The sequence below is a fragment of the Abramis brama genome (genome assembly GCF_963993115.1).
Source record: "Abramis brama genome assembly, chromosome: 10".
In the NCBI taxonomy this organism is placed as follows: Eukaryota; Metazoa; Chordata; class Actinopteri; order Cypriniformes; family Leuciscidae; genus Abramis; species Abramis brama.
Window position 1 is genome coordinate 8,723,600 of NC_139972.1, and position 12,514 is coordinate 8,736,113.

Sequence of the window (12,514 nt, forward strand, 5' to 3'; positions counted from 1 at the left end):
GAGGCCACTCAGGTGGAAACCAGTGGCTCGGTCAACCTCTCCGACGGTTCTCCAACACTTGACCGTAGTGCTCTCGGGCAACCTCGTCTCTCGGTACCACGGTGTGCCCACTCAAACCACTTGCGACTTTAAACACAAAGTGGCAACGCCAAGGTGTCAATCATCAGACGGCACGGAAAGATTGAGTTTTCCTCGGAACTCTCCTTTCGGAGTGGTCCTTTCAGCAGACCCCAGTTCGAGTGATTGTCTCAAAATTGCCTTGTGTGTCGCTGACGTTGACTTAACCTTTTGGCGGGCCAAATTGCTGATGTCGGGGTGGCGTGCCACAACCGGAGGTACGAGATTCGGAAGGGTCCGAGACACACGGCCAGTGCCAGGTAGCGTCGGACAGATGACCTCGCTCGCGGAAACCAACCCGAGATGACTGCAACTCACCACAGTGCTCTAGTGAATGCCACCTATAAATACACAAAGGATAAACAAATGAAACTTAAAGTGAATTTAGGCTAGTTTGTTTAAACCAAATGGATTAGTTATTTATGTGGTAATAAGAGTCAAAGGTTTTACTAAATAATAATAAACAAAAGGAGATTATGATAATGTTACTTATCAAAATGACCTAACCCAAGAGAGAGAAGGAAAAGAATAACAGTAGAAATAAAATAATAGAATAAAAATAAAAATTTAAAAATAAAATCAAAATGAAATGACAGGATGAACCCAGGAGAAGAGGCAGGCCGCAGTAGTGGGTTTTCACCACAAGGGGGCGTGCTCCCTCTCTGTGCTCAACCTGGCAAACAGAAAACTTAATTCAAATCAAAAATTCAAAACTTGTTTAAATTAAAATTTAAAATAAGCATGTAAGGAAATGTAAAAATCAGAATATCTTATAATAATTTAGATACACTAAAGTATCAGTTCTATTTATAAAGATAATCAGGAGAGAAAGACGATAAAAGAGTGAAAGGAGGAAAATAGTGATGCCGACTTAGTATCCACAAGGCCACACGATGGTGCTGTTTCCTCCAAGTGGATATCAGTGGCTGAATACACAACTCAATTTAAATTTTAAATTCAAACTAGTTTAAATCAAATTTAAATGAGCATGTAAAGAAAATGTAAAAGGAGAACTGGTAACAGTGCCATAACTATAAAATAAATCAAAAAAAAAAAAAAAAAAAAGTGGAAATAAACAATTCCTGACAGGATTTGAAGAGAGAGAAAAGAGAGCTGAGTGAACCGACCTAGCGGGAGGCAGCCACTAGGTGCCGTTGTTTCCTCTAAGGGAATGGCTGAGATTTAATCTAAGTTTTAATTCAAATCTTGTTTGAACCAAACTCAGAGTAAATGTATCAGTCAAAAGCAGGAAAATTGTCTAACACAAAATAATATTCGCACGAGCAAAGCTGTAAATGCGAATAGTTATTTAGAGTTTAAACATTCATTCACAGGGAAATGAATTCAGCCGTAAAGAGAGCGTTATCTGATAACTGGCCACGAGATGGCGTTGTTGCGCTCATGCAGGCTGACGTCAGTGGGAGTGGTGCTGACGTCGGATGACTCGGTGGGGCGCGTAATTTGAGAACTGCCACACACCTAAAGGCTGTTGGTCAGTGGAGTGTTTCAACAATTGAGACTGCAAATTTTTATCTTAGAATCACTATACATTTGGGTTCGTTTTGCGCTCGGTTGCATGCGAAAAATGACGCGAGTTTCACAACATGTGACTAACAGGGATTACGTCTGTTTAATTACACATTATACATGAAACGGTTTAAATAAAAACAGGAATTATCATCTGTTTTAATTAATAACTGAACAAACAGGAATTAAACTTCTGTTTTAATTACACATTGTACATGAAACGGTTTAAATAAAACAGGAATTATCGTCTGTTTTAATTAATAACTGAACAAACAGGAAATAAACTTCTGTTTTAATTACACATTGTACATGAAACGGTTTAAATAAAACAGGAATTATCGTCTGTTTTAATTAAACTGAACAAACAGAAAGTATCGCATCTGTTTAGTTAATAGAGCTGTGAGCAAAACAGGAATTATCCGTCTGTTTAACTAATACAGCTGCGAACAACAGGAATTATCCGTCTGTTGTTATAAATTTAGATTTTCCTTAAATCTAACAAAGCTCCAATTTACAAATCTATCATCAAACCTGTGTTGTTTATATGATTTTTGATTTGCGTAGGTTCACAGTGAGTAGCTAAGTCACTGAGTAACCCACAGGAGAAATCGTCTTAGCTGAACATTATTGGACTAACCATAACTTCAAACTAGCGATAATTTATTCAGGCCTTACTTACTGCTGAGGGGGGGAAACTCGCCCCGATCAGACTTACGTCTCGCACTAGAAAGAGATTCCTTCGTCTTAATAGGCGGTTTATTAATATCAACATGTACACTGCAAAGAGTTTTGTTTCGTCTTTACAGGCACAGGTTCATATGGACTGCAGTCTACTCACATTTAACAGTGTTAAAATTTGTCTAGGCATATTTTAGCAACTTGTTAAAAATGTAACGTTGCTGACTTCGGCTTTTCGCCTTGGTCAGTTAGAAGTGAGTTCGCGTTTGCGACTTATCTCACAATTTCATAATTTCATAATGCGCAAAAATTATTAATAACCATATAAACAGATTGAAACTGAATATTGCCCATAACAAAGTTTGAAATGCCCGCATTCTCCACCAAACTGTAGCAACAATGGGTTGTACATTAATATTAATATTAGCTCAAATGATCTATAGGGAATTTTAATAATTAATCATGAATATGATTAATATTTTGTATGTTAGAGTTAAATTAATTTATCGCAGCTGAACTAGATTGATATATGAATGATTACCATAACGGGTTATGGTTCGTCATTAATACATCAAATAGTCTTATTTCAGCTCGAAGTAATGGGATAACTTTAATGGAATTAATTTAGTTATCAAACAATCTGTTTGTCCAGCAAACATTGAACGTAAGATTAACTTAATTCTCAAGGAAAATTATCCTTCTTACAAACACGAGAAAGAGTATATTTTCCAGGCCTTGAAAAGACAACTTTCTATGTTTGTAAAATTAGCTTACTTAAATCGTACCAAGATAAAGCATATAGCTAAGATCGAACATTTCAGGGACTAAGTAACATGGGCAATTAAAACAGAGTCAGTCAAGGACATATGGAATTTAATAATTAGACTAATACTACATCGAAACTACGAGTATACACAGAGTAAATACATATTTACAACAGAAACATACGGATGAAAACATTACAAGACCAAACGGATAACAGATGAGAGAGGGAGAGGATGAAAGGGAGAAAGTGAAACTAAAGTTCAGGATGAGAGAGATCACCGAGATGATCTCTGCATGGCAAAATCACAGGCAATGTAACCTTTTGAGAGACAGCAAGGAATCAAATCACATTAAAAGTTCAATAAACTTATCTTGCAAAATGGTTCTCTTTGTTGCTGAAGAACGCCGAGTTTATGCGTGTGTCCTAAGACCAGCGTGCGTGTGCTTCTTTAAGAAAGCAGGGCTCGCGCTCTCGTGTCTTCTGGTGAGCGCGGTAGCGGGGTTTTCGAAAGAGTCTTTCTCTTTGAGTTGAAGTTGTCTGCTGCGTTTGCTTCGTGGAGTCCGAAGACGAAAATAAAGAAAAGACTTAAAGAAATTGAAAACGCTCCCAAAAGGGAGCCATAAGGTCTTCTCGCTGACGAGGCGGGTTCGTGAAAGTGCTCGAACAAAACAAGACGAAAGGAAATACAGAACAGAACTGAGCGGAACGCGGAGTGTAACCGCTTTTCTAGGGCACAGGAATTTCACTCCTCCCTGGGCTTGAGCCAATTGGAACGCGAAATTCCAGGCGGGAGAAAAGTTCTTTGTCTCACTATGAGTTTGATTTGCATGTTTTATGGCAGTCTTAGGATCATGCCATTTCTACGTTAAACAATTATAACTGCAGTAAAATGCATTTTATCATAATTTGGTATCCATATCTTTCCTACGGGTATAAGTGTTTACTGATGTATATGTTAGTTCATTGACAGATTGATGTTACAGCTAATGGTCATGAAAACATTTTTTTCCGGTAAATGTAGGCTTGTCAGTAGGGTGGTCCTTATCAAGTCCAATTTTTTTTTTTTTTTGCAAAATGTTAGTGTCTTAACCTCTTAAACTGTTCCTTTTAACTTCAAAATTAGAAATATGCAAAAATGTTGACAAAAAAAAGATATTTAGAGGTAGCTCAATCATGTGGAAGATTGCCTATGTTAAGCTGTGCAGTGTTATTGTGATATGCAAGTAATATTAAAAGTTGCTGCAAATTAACTACATTTTATTGAAATCAGAGCAACACTGACATGACAACAATCTAAAAAAAAGCACAAGTTTTCAACAATCCCTCATTTCTGATGCTCAGCAGCCAGTGTTGACTTTTTGCAGTCTGGATAGATCCGTCGGTGATCTTCCACCACATGAAGGAGAAACTGCAATTGTTCTTCAGAGTGTGTGAGATAGCCATTGTATTCTTGAATCAGAGCCACTCCTCTCTCGGCGTGATCATTGACTACTTTCATTGCATGTATGGTTGCCTGTGCCTCCTGATAATCTGCTTGATTCGGCCAAAGTTCCGGGTCAATTTCAAGGAACGTAATGTAATTTTTTAAACCATAAAATGTGCTCTAAACCCAAACAATAACCAAGGTGATCATCAATAGAAATATGTATTGATTCCACCAGGAAAGGTAAATCTGCTAAACCGGGTCATGGATGGATTAATTTGGATTTAGTTTCTACAATAAGTAAACTGAGATATGTATGTAAAATATGTATCTAAAATACATATTTAGGAATATATGGTGCATTAGATGCTTTTATGGAATTTTTCTAGCCAGGTACAATACCAATTCAAATGATCTGTTTTTACGAAAATCATCAAAATCTCAGAAAGTTTAAAGCTATTGAGCTACCAGTAATTATTATGTTACTGCCATAAAAATTGGCATGCTGTATTTTCTTATATAAAGGAACAATTTGAAGGGTTAAGAGCATGACAATTGGAGACTTTAAAAATAAGGACCACCCTACTTGTCAGTGATGCGTAACATTATCTATGCAGTGTTAGGTACAACTGCCAGGGCTGAAGCACTGACATAAGGGTCACGGCAGGAATGTTTCTAACGGTAGTTGAAGGACACCTAAGAATTTTGTGTTACCATTCATCTTCATGCAGTTATAACTGTATCTTCATGCAGTTATAACGTTTTTTTTTTTTTTACATTACTTCTTAATCAGTGACAGACACCGTTATAAACCATCTACAAAAGTAAGCTTAGTGTAGTATTACCACATTAACTTTAACACCTGCATACACAGTTTGTAATAACACAATAACCATAACGCGTTGTTCATTATAAACGTGGGATTATGAATTATATTGAGAATGTCATACATAGAAAACATGCCGTAATGTACCCTGAGTGTAAACCTTAGCCGCATTCATCGTGAAGCGTGCAAGCGATTTGCAAAGATTAATATAAAGATTAATATAAAGGTTAATAAAACGTTACACTCACTTCTTCTGGAGGTGCAGCAGGAACACGAATAGTTGGTACCGATCCTTTTTTCAGGAGCAGCTTCTTAGCAAAACCAGCTTTATACTGACCCTCGTTTGTAAAGCACTCTGGTGTGTGAAATGATTCGCGCAAACATGAAAGCATTGACGTTGATTGTGGGGAATATTCCCTTCGAAAACAAAACTCAGCCACTGCGTCTTCAGCGGTTCGGATTTAGGAACATCAAAATGACTGCTGTGTTCGTTATTATACCCAAGAACAGAACACCACAATCGCTTAGATGCCATTCTGCTCCAGCGTATCAACAATGGTGGACATGATGATGACAGCTCGCTCAGGGCGGGTCTGTGTTGAAACGCTGCTGTCAATCAACAATCGTGGGAGGGGCGTCCGACCGTGTGACGTCACAAGATCGAACGACTTGATTTGAGACAGGGGAAAACATGTAAGGAGATTTAAAAAAAAACACTGGATGGATTTTTATCACTTTATGATGGTTGTGTACAGGCACTGCCAACACACATTTCAGTACAATCAACTTGTAAAAGTGCATGTACCATTATATGACCCCTTTAAATCTCAGGCATACAACAATATTAGAATTATTCATACAACAGAGGGCCTATATAGTATAACTGCTGTATTTTGTGGGGCCCCCTGGGCAGCGGAGGGCCCTATAATTGTCATCACATTTCACCCCACTAGCGACGGCCCTGCTTACTGTTAATTATGTTCATCTTTCTGCATTGACACTTTCTAAAGTATTGTTTTTAATTTTGTAAAATGAAAACACACACACACACTAATTGACACTCCATATATATTACATAGTACAGGGCTGCGTTTCCCAATAACGTTGTCTCTTAGCGCGCTACGAAGACTCTTAAGGTATAACTTAACTAAAGGTATACCATTACTAGGCGTGTTCCCCGAACCATATAGGAAGCTGCTTAAGATATACCTTCTAACAGCGACGTTACCCGGTGCTGTCCGTGGTGATGCTGCTGAATCTGCTGATATCGATGGCTCGAGAATCAATTATTCTCTCGTGAAGGGGCTGCTTCACTGCGTTATGTGAGAAAGGTGTTCTTTATAAAAGAAACACTTCAGAAATAGTTGAAATTGCATTTATTAGGACTCATTGGATATTATAAAAAAATATCCAAACTATAATAGCCTATAATAGCCTAGCCTACATATTTTTAAATTGTATAAGCTATATTGCTGCCATAATAACCATTTAAAACTTAAAAACGTGCTTTATTCTCTTTCCCATTTTTGTTCACTGAGGTGGAGCTGCGATTAAATATTGTTCTTGTAAATACTTTCCAGCATTTCAGTAATAAAAGTGTACATCTTACAGTGCTCGGCAGTGATCAAAAAGGATTTAAACAGTGGATTTTGAATCTCTTCTTGTAAACTCAGAGATGTGGATTCAGACGGCAATTAAATTACCACACGACTTGTTTGTCAAAAAACAGTAGGTAGCCTACTAATTTGGCCAGGGATTTTTACGCGGGTTGGCTGAGAAAAAATACTGATATTATGGATTCGGACGGCCGACTTACCCCTGTAAATGTTTAAAATACCGTCCGAGCCCATGAGAAACAATAGCGTCCGAATAGGCCTTAACTGACAGTAGCCTATGCTTTCACTGGCCTTTAAAGAATATCAAAATTTAAGAATATAATTAAAAATCTAACAACGATCAGTGTATGACAATTTTATTCTTTGCATGAAAACACTTGAATTAGCCTAACAGAACACTGTGTATATTAAAATTTCTGAATTATATTCGTATAGACCTGCAACAGTGATAAGGTAAAGCTAAGAGTGGTCCAGACCAACCTTCCGAACGTATGACTTACAGAAGGTATACTTAACTAAGAACGTTTCGGGAAACGCGTATTAACGATAAGGTACAGCTTGAGGTGTAACTTAAGAACGACGTAGCGTTAAGAAGGTTTCGGGAAACGCAGCCCAGATCTAGTATAGTAAAACTAACGTATGTAGTGAATAGTCTTATTTATTAAAGCAGACTGAACACAAGACTGACTTTTAATCAAATAAGAGATTATTTTTCCTGATTGAATGATACTTTTGATGTTTTATGATCATGTTTTGTGACATTTTAGATTTCAATCTAATGATCCATCAAACATATTAAATTGTGCTTTACGTTTGAACTTTCTCTTTAATAATGGATTCACTGCTAAACTGATCTGATCTGAACTGAGAGAGTGAAGTGTGTGTCATTGTTCTCTACAGGTTGAGGGATTGTGGCGTCACAGATGAAGGTTTTGCTGCTCTGACTTCAGCTCTGAGATCAAACCCTGAACACCTGAGAGATCTGAGTCTGTCTGGGAATAAAATAGGAAAATCAGTGAATCTGCTGTCTGATGTACTACAGAATCCTCACTGTAAATTGGAGAAACTGTGGTAAGATCATATTTGACTCTCACACATGAATCACAATGTAAAGTATATTTGAAGTGTTCAGCCTCTTTCTGCTGCTGTGAGTTCAGATTATTGAGCTGTAAATGATTGAACACATGAGCTGATCCTCAATAACATGAAACTGCAGGACTGAGAGTCACACTGAAATACACACTTTCACACACAATCAACATTTCAGTCTCTTGACTTTAAACAGACTCGAGCTCAACACAGTCAGAACTGAGAAATGAAGAACATGCTGGATTCATTCTTACTGTTAATTATGTTCATCTTTCTGCATTGACACTTTCTAAAGTATTGTTTTTAATTTTGTAAAATGAAAACACACACACACACACTAATTGACACTCCATATTACGTAGTACAGATCTAGTAAGTAACAGTAAAACTATCCTATGTTGTGAATAGTCTTATTTATTAAAGCAGAATGAACACAAGACTGACTTTTAATCAAATAAGAGATTATTCTTCCTGATTGAATGATACTTTAGATGTTTAATGGTCATGGTTTGTGACATTTTAGATCTCAATCTAATGATCCATCAAACATATTAATTTGTGTTTTAAGTTTGAACTTTCTCTTTAATAATGGATTCACTGCTAAACTGATCTGATCTGAACTGAGAGAGTGAAGTGTGTGTCATTGTTCTCTACAGGTTGAGTAATTGTGGCGTCACAGATGAAGGTTTTGCTGCTCTGACTTCAGCTCTGAGATCAAACCCTGAACACCTGAGAGAACTGAATCTGTATGGGAATAAAATAGGAAAATCAGGAGTGAAGTGTCTCTCTAAACTGAAGGATGATCCACATTATAAACTGGAGACATTACACTACTGTGAGTATATCTTTATTTCAAGCCTTTAAATTGAACCAATTTCAGTGACAGGTCTCATATACGGTGGCCGAGAGAGCTCAACGCGCTGCAACTGAAGAAAACGCATGCAAATAGAAAAACACCTGCAAATTAAGAAAACATCTTCATCAGTTTCACAACACATGTGTGCTCCAAATACTCACAACACAACCAAATACAGAAACGCGCTGCAAATAGGACAGAACACAACGGAAATGTTTACGGGGAACCCAATAAGTGACGGACCCGGCTGGGACGTGCTTACAGCTGTCTACTTTTATTATTATTATTTTTTTTTTGCAAAACATACAGAGATGACACGTTTATGACATACAACTTTGTATACAATATACAAAATGTATTTACAATATGTTCAATGTCATGAGACTAAAAAGAACAATGAGCTGAAGACTAAAATAAATAAATAAATAAAGATAGAGAAAAAGAACATGAGGGAAAGACATTAATCTATACATCAGTTACATTGTACACATTTTGTCATGTTATGTTAAAATAAGTTTCATAAGAAATGTTAGAATGCAGCTAGGGTCCAAATATGAGACGGCAAGTTTTAAAGTTGAGACACTCACACACAGATATAACGCATATTTTAAAAACTTTGTTGTATAAAATGTATATTTATTTGCAACAGTTATGTTAACAGCAATAATACTATATTTCTGGTAAGAACAGCTATTCAGCTGATGGACACGCGCTGCGTTGTCATGGGAACATCCCAGGTGAAAATAATGAGGAAATTAGGTTTTCTTTCGTTGCTTAGACATTCTCTGGTTGCTCCCTTTATCAACATGGCACACAAGTGCCCCGCTCCCTCCAAAGTGCCCAATTCAAGGGCTCTGCCGTCTGCCCTTTTAAGAGAGTAGGGCATAGGTAATGCTCACAAGCAATAAGCACGTCCCAATCGTCCGTCCGTCACTTATTGGGTTCCCCGGAAACATTTCCGTTGTGTTCTGTCCTATTTGCAGCGCGTTTCTGTATTTGTTTGTGTTGTGAACTTTTGCAGCGCGTTTCTGTATTTGGTTGTGTTGTGAGTATTTGGAGCACACATGTGTTGTGAAACTGATGAAGATGTTTTCTTAATTTGCGGGTGTTTTTTCTATTTGCATGTGTTTTCTTCAGTTGCAGCGCGTTGAGCTCTCTCGGCCACCGTACATATGTGTGTAACTGGAGAATATAAGATAATAATTCAGCTCCACTTTAGTAGGGCTGGACCCGAATATTCAAATATTCGTTCGGTGGGTTGGTATTCGATTTGAAAATTTGACATTCGAATATTCAGGGTTTTTTGGGGGTTTTTTTTTTGCACACCTGGCATCCCCCTCGAAACGGTTCTCGTTCGCGCTTGAATATGTTTAACACTATAAAATCTGGTGAAATACTCTTTTTTACAATTATCTTATATAGCCTAGCCATTTTTAATAGGATGGACAATTGAAGGAACCCAACCTCGTTATACTTAATAAATATATTTGCTTCTTCTTGGCCTATTAAAGTGTTCCTGCAACAGGAGTATTCTCTGGCTAGAGCGCAGAACAGCAGAGTTTGTATGGACCGAAGTGCATGCCTGAGCTTGTATTTTGGGTTAAGCTGCGTTGTTTTGACATTGTGGAAAATAGAATAATAGAAACAAAATGTATTAGCCTTTTTACCCGTTATCAATCTAAATTAATCTCGTTTTTAATTTAACTTATTTTCGTTTTTCTTTACTTAAATTTTGTTTTTCTTTATTTAAATTTTGTTTTTCTTTATTTAAATTTAGTTTTTCTTTATTTAAATTTAGTTTTTTGTTTTTCTTTATTTAAATTTAGTTTTTCTTTATTTAAATCTACCCTTTACTGCAGGGCTATTCAATTAGTTTCATTAGAGGGCCGCATTATCAAATCGAAAAGTTGAGGTGGGCCGGTGGGTTGGTTTGGGGGTTTATCTTATTTATTGAAACATAACAGTTTCAATAAATAAGTTAAAGTAACCCTAAAAAAGTATGGTATTTACTTGGAAATGTGGTACCCAACAGTAGCCTATGCAAATATATAAAACCATAATAAATAAAAAACTTGATAATTTACAGCTGTGTACAACTATTTTCCTTGGAACAAATAAATTATTTATACATAAATTATTTATACAAACTTATAGCTGTTGGTGAAAAATAATAATTATTTTATTTATAATTGTTATGCTTAAATGAAAATATTATGACAGTGAGACTTGTTAACCACAGGCTACTCACTCCCAATGTATAAAAAATGCCTAAACACAAGTTAAAAACTATACGCACCTTTACAAAGAAACTGACATAATTTCATAACAAGCATTAATTATATATTCCTCTACCCACCTAACTAATGCAATATAAATCACTATATTTACTATTATACTATATAATATTATAGTATATATATATATATATTTACTATATTTATGTATTACTACATAGTATTCAATATAAATATTGCACATTTCTGCCCAACCATGGTAAATTACTACAGTAAATTCATGGTAAATGTTTGTAAGGGGATTTAAAGTCTTCTAATTTCGTTCATGCCACAGTGTTTCTCCTGCTTTCCTCATCAGTCTTATTGGGAATGTTGAGGCTGTTTCATCCGATTTAATACTAATTAAATCATCAAGTGATTTGTGGTTTGTAACAGAGAGGTTTCTGTCGAACTGAAACGCTTCCCACTGGTTGTCGCAACGCTGTTTAATATAGTGTCTGGGACCGGGAGTAAACGCAACTCCGTGCTGGGCCGTGTTGAAACAACTAGTGAAACAACTGAAAACAGCGCTATTTGTTGTTATACTGTACTGAACGAGAAACCGCTTCAGATGATTCAGTGACGGAGCGGTCCGAATGAATCCGAATAGTTTTACCGTTATGCAAGCGTGTTTAGAATCGAACCAAAATAATGATTCATTCACGAATGATTGGTATCGCTGGTTCAGTCGACATAATTTCGGGACACATATAATAACTGCTACAATATTCGCACGTAAAACGTTTCTCAGGTCAATCGGAGCGAGTATCAAACTGAATTAGCCGCACCGCCAGGAAAAGAGGAGGAGGGAGGTTGGTGCCGTCGGGCCGCATGGAGATGATTGGCGGGCCGCCAATTGAATAGCCTTGCTTTACTGTGTCAGTAATTTGTTAGTCAGAAAAATATTAGACTACCTTAAAAGTATTGCTTAAAGGGCATATTGCAGGTTAAAAGACCCAACGAGTCAATGTATAGAAAAATAATGTAGGAACTAGATTTTCTTTAAAAAAAAACAGTTTAAGGAATCCTTTGATTTCCCTGTTGAAAGAGAAACCGAAGCCGAAACTGAACTTGCTTGTCTTTGAACGGTAGGATTAGAAACACACATCAATTTATTCTGTTCTATCCAGGGCAGAATAGGACGACTGAATTAAGTGCCTCACGAACTTTGGGACTGAGTTTACGAACTGATCTGTTCATTGAGAAACATCCAACTTTTGGACTTTCTGAGTATTTACATTCAGAGTGAATGAAATTTTGTTTTGTTTTGTTTGTTTCATTTTCTATTTTTTTCCTTACGCCTGTGTGAGGTTATATGGGTCCATGTTCAACAAATTGATTAA

The 12,514-nt window shown here is 36.7% G+C and overlaps 1 protein-coding gene across 1 annotated transcript in view; it reads left to right on the top strand.

Annotated features, from left to right (window-relative positions):
* Positions 1 to 12,514, top strand: part of LOC311090814 (uncharacterized protein) — a 189,835-nt gene that overhangs the window by 174,297 nt on the left and 3,024 nt on the right. Inside the window, exons 25-26 of the mRNA XM_084126357.1 lie at positions 7,854 to 8,024; positions 8,699 to 8,877. Of these exons, the coding sequence (XP_083982483.1) occupies positions 7,854 to 8,024; positions 8,699 to 8,877 (350 nt within the window). The remainder of the gene's footprint in view (positions 1 to 7,853; positions 8,025 to 8,698; positions 8,878 to 12,514) is intronic.